The sequence below is a fragment of the Solanum dulcamara genome, chromosome 4 (genome assembly GCF_947179165.1).
Source record: "Solanum dulcamara chromosome 4, daSolDulc1.2, whole genome shotgun sequence".
Taxonomy (NCBI): domain Eukaryota; kingdom Viridiplantae; phylum Streptophyta; class Magnoliopsida; order Solanales; family Solanaceae; genus Solanum; species Solanum dulcamara.
Genome location: NC_077240.1, coordinates 18,390,408 through 18,395,684, shown reverse-complemented (window position 1 = coordinate 18,395,684; position 5,277 = coordinate 18,390,408). Strand labels below are relative to the sequence as shown.

At 39.9% G+C, this 5,277-nt stretch overlaps 1 protein-coding gene across 1 annotated transcript; it reads right to left on the bottom strand.

The window, feature by feature from the left end:
• On the bottom strand, positions 1–5,277 carry LOC129886752 (nitrate regulatory gene2 protein). The gene is made up of 4 exons (XM_055961587.1): positions 3,694–5,277; positions 3,121–3,302; positions 2,043–2,266; positions 1–1,208 (listed from the first exon to the last, which is right to left on the bottom strand). Exons 1-4 carry the CDS (start codon positions 5,027–5,029, stop codon positions 422–424), a joined length of 2,529 nt encoding a protein of 842 aa, XP_055817562.1. The 5' UTR covers positions 5,030–5,277; the 3' UTR covers positions 1–421.

The window sequence follows — 5,277 nt, the reverse complement described above, 5'->3', positions numbered from 1 at the left end:
TTTGAACTGCAATGGTCACATAAGCCTATGAGCAAAAGCACCAAAGATCTAATGCTCTCAAAATTAGGCCATGAAATATATATTACAAAAGAAGACACGACAGTAAGAATAATTTGGTTGAAGAATATTTTTCCACTTAGAAGGGAATACATTTATTCATCTGCTGAGAATGTTGACCTCAATGCAATAATGCAAATAATTTGCTATACATAAAGAAAATATTCATCTCCCCACTAGATAAAAAATACAAAATTGCACATATCTACAACATATCAAAATATCAAGGGAAAAAGCAACTAGCAGAAAGGAGCCTATGACCAAAAAAACGCCCTTTCTCTTTCATCCTTTTCTCGGAACAGAGGTAAAAATAGCCAAAAAGAAGAAAATAAGTACTAGTATTCAATAATCTGTAAGTTGTTTCCTACTTAATAGAATAAGAACGGGTGCATACAGCCTCAAGGGCCTCTGTCATCAAGGAAGAAAAGCTGGTCATAGCCTGGAAAACTCCCGGCAACCCCGTCTGAATGTTGTTCAGAGTCATCGCTCTGGTTACCTCCACTGCTTTAGAGTGCTTCACCATCTCATCTTCTACACGCCGTTGGCTAGCTGCAAGCTCAGCCTTTTTCTCAGCAAGAGGGTCTCGTACATCTAAAACATTACCATTATCAGGTCCCACATCAGGTAGTCCAATGCCAACCATGGAGTAAGAGTTGTAATACTTCCTTTCAATGCTCCTAACACTCGAAGCCTTTTTCTCAAGCTCCTTTGATGCAGTTTCAGTCCGCTTTTTTATCTTCAGCTCCTCCGTTTGTTTCACATATATCGAATGAACAACATTTATGAAGCTTTTGATAGATTCTGATGCAACAGTGTCAGGAATACGGTCAAGCGCTAGCTTCCATTCATCGCAAAACATAAATGAATCTGAGAACTCCCTGTTGCCATTAGTTGGCTCAGTATTGACAGATACAAGGGTGAGCTTGAACCAACCATGAAGGGAGCGGATAAAGTCCCTTTGAAATTTTATCAAGCGACAAAAACTCGAGTGCCATGCAGATACAGCAGACTCAAGGTCACGTGTTGCCTGCCGGTGTAGATCAGATGTCGATTGACCTTTAATTGCTCTATTGATGAGGCCACGCACCTGCTGCACAATGTCATTCTGAACTTGATGGAATTGGTTCATGGATTTCCACATGTACATGAATCTGCATCAATTTATACCAATATCAGTTGAGGACTAGTCAAGGGTAAATCTTAGGGAACAGTTAACACTTTATTATCAGCCCACATTCAAACTCAAAACGTAAACATAGACGATCCAATTTAAAACCTTCTGATCTGAGTAGAAGAGCACATGTCTTCACAGCAATCATCATAGTGATTGCCGAAATTCCAGATTAAGCTAATCAATACTGACAGGTCTAAGGAAGCAGCACTATATTTAGCCATCAATTACACAAATCAAAGAACCGGAGATATTCCAAATTTCCAAAAATAGTGGTTCCATCATGGCCACAACCTGTCCTGGAGAGGCTGTCAGACTCTAGAAAGATTCTCCGTGGACATCCTTTAACAGTCAGGAAGACAAAAGGCGCACATTTAAAGATCCATAAGTTTTCAACTACCCACTGAAACAGACAAATATTAACACCAACACATTTTACATGTGAGAGAATGACCTAATGTGAGATCAATACTAGGTATGAGATGTTTAACCTATTCTATTCAATTGTAAGGAAATAAGTCTTGTGACGGCACATAAATTACATGGGTGATTTAGGTTCTGGAAATGATTTCCGAAAGAAAAAAACAACTTGGAGAAATTCCGGAAAGGAAATAACCAGACTTCTTCAATCTCATAATGGTAGAAAGTTGGCTCCAATAAGTTGACGTTTCCTCTAAGCAGTATTGCAACATAAGTAGTAACCATGTATCATTTCAACCCCATAATCCATGCATGTGTCTACCAGCAAATAATCTGAATAAAATTGGTTGTCAACAAATTTCAAATCAAGTATTCACCAAACACAAGGGCTTACCCATGACAAAGTTCAACAAGCTGTGGGACAAGGTCAGAGTCTCTTAGACCAATAATGGCAGAGGACGTAGTGGAAACAGCCTGCGATGTGACCACCATCAGTGACTGCAACCTCGTTATTGAGGCCTTGGTTTTGTCCAACTTGGCTTCGTCATCACTTCTGCTTTCCTGACTCTGTAATGTTGCCAATTTCTTTTCATGCTCAATTTTAACTCCTTCCCTGGCCTACATTTTACAGTACTCAGATTAAACAAATGTGTGGGGCTAAAGCATCATGTAAGGAAGTAGTCACTCAAGTTGTCTAACTTTTCTTCAATTTTTTTCCCGAATAGTTTGAACTCAATGTCAACGCAATATAACCAAAAAAAAATAAAAAAATAAACACATGATTAACTTACTACTGCAAGAGCAAGACACTAGGAAAATCAAATTCAAATAGATATGAGTCATCAACAAATAGACAAGTAATGAACACGTGTGCTCTCTCTAATAACTTGGTCTTTTAGATGATATATAATTAATTAAATAAAAGTGTATTCTCTCTAATAGCTTAAACTTAGCTTTTAAAGAGATGGTCACACACTTCAACATATATGACCAGAATGTAGATTTAAGTGATTTGACTGGGTTAGTTTTAAGGCAGGCAGGGCAACCTGCATGTTCTATATATCAAAATCTTATAATACCTCAAAGTTGTCCGTGTCAAGTTATATAACTACCTAGGGTACTTTAGTCATTACACCATTATTGACTAAACTGAGTGCAAACAGATTACACAAGCTTTGGATGAGCATGACCCGCCTGATTTTTACACCTCTATCTACCATGACTTTTATAAGATTCCCAACCGAAAACCTGGCATTCTGTCACTCTACTAAAATATCAATATCCCATCACAATAATTGAGTATAGTTTACCCCATTCTTGATTGCATCAGAGTGGATTTAACTACAGCTTTTTTTCTTTGCAGACAACCACTTAACCGACTGAGATGATGATTGCAAAAGACCAATTGGTATAAAACACAAGAAAGTAAATAGTTCTTGAAGACTGAGAGCAATTGGGATTGAGAAGAGCACCTTCACTTCCTGATATAGTTTCTTTTCCCATGCCAAGAGTCGCTCCAATGTGGAACAAAGACTCTTTTGGCCACCTTCATCAATAGAACTAGGCTCAAAACGATACTTGACCGCCAATGGAGGTTTTGAAGACCACGTGGAGCTTATGGTACTAAATACTCCACTGGAATGATACACAGTTTCTGCAATGCCCAGAAAAAACAATATTAAATCCTAAACAAAGAATTGAAAAATTTTCAACAAAATTTGCTCAACTGGATCTCAAGGGGAAGATAAGTCAATGTCAATCAACTAATCCGCAGCCCCAAAATAGTTATAGCAAATGAAATGAATCATCTTGATTCATCAAAATTTTGACTTATTTTACCATGAGTAATCAAGCTACCACAACTCTACTCCTTTATCCAAACCTAGAACTGGCTATGCAAAGCTCACATAAGTGAGTTCACATATGCATCTCAGAAAACATACAATACACACTAATTGCTATGTTATGATCAAAAGGCACAGAGAGAGCAATAAAAAACAAATTTTGCAGTCCACATAAATCAAGATTCCAAAAAATAAACTCACTCTTCAACTGCTTAAAGCTCCGGTCAAGCTGAGCTCGACCGGTCTCCAACATCTCAGACACCTGCTCACCAGCAGAAGCAGTCTTATCAAAGTATTCCTTAATGGCAGCAACAATCTCTGCTAGATCCTTGTGCCTCACCACCATACTTCTATCAGATACCATTTCCACTTTCCCATTTCCGTTCCCCCAACTCATTGAAGACGACCCACCATCCTCCGACATCTTATCAGATTTCTTCCCTGAGAAATTCTTGGAATTGACATTAATATTAGAACCTTCCTCATTCTTCACTGAAGCAGTAGACCCGAAATTTGACCGTGTTGGCCCAAACCCAGATCTTATCTCATCCTTTTCCCCTACTTCTTCTTCATCATCATCAGATGAAGTTGTAGTACTGTAATGATCATGATCTCCCCACTCGCTGCACTGTACCTCTTCTCTCTCAGCTTCACTTTCCCAGTTATTCAAATGGTGGGCTGCATAGCTCTGCTTGTTTTCACCAACCTTTTTCTGATTCCGGACAGACCCATTTGCCGATTTCTCATCGTTAACACTATCAGTATCGAAAAAGTCGAATTGCTTGTTCGATTTCCCATGATGTGATTGGTCACTAGGATGATTCTGATGCTGAGAGTAGTGTGAATAAGATGTGTAGTTTGATGCCTTATCATCCTCATCATCCAACGGATCAGTTTCCCTAGCAAAATTGTTTTTATTGTGGATGCGTTCGAAGTACTCTGAACTTGGAGGGGAAGGAGGGTAGAAATTTTCCCAGTTCCAAACAGAGGAAGCTTGTGAAGGAGTACTGGAATACGTCGAATTTGCCTTCGCATCGTATGTATAATCCTCGTTATGAGAATTCAAACTTGATCCAGACAGAATGTGTGGAAGTTTCACGGGGTTTTTCGGCTGTACCGGCGGCTGACGCTGATGAGAAGAAACAGAGGAAGCAGAAAGTATATGAGGAAGCTTTGAAGAAGCTATCGTCGGTGACGGCGACGGAAAAAACGGCGGCGGGGGTGGTGGGTGAAGAGAAGGAGAAGGGGATGGGATACGAATAGGAGGTGGGGGTGGAGGGGTTTTGATGGTAGTAGTAGTAGCAGTAGAAGAAGACGTACGGAGGAGAACAGCAGGGGTATGATCGGAAACAGAAAGTGGTTCACCGGCGGCAAAGGTAGATAAAGCAGAACCGGTTACACGAAGTGAACGACAGTAATCAGAATGAGCTGCTGCTAAGTGATGACGAGCATAAACAGCCTCTTTCATCAATCGACGGCGATCTTTACACCGCCGGACGGTATCTTCGTTATCTAACTTCGACGCCGCGCAACCCATCTGTATATAATCCAAAAAAAAAATTAGGTGGGTCTCCGCCGTTAACGGTGGTTATTGCAGCGGCGCAGAGAGTGATTTTGCTATGGAGTTAAAGAAGTAGCAACGGAGATGGGCGGAGACGGTGAAGAAGATAAAGAAGAAATGCCATGAAAGTGTTTACACACAGTGACTTAGAGATACTTCACTTTACTCATCACATTCCTTCTCCACTCAAAAAAAGTACTTTAACAATGACTGGCTATGTCTAA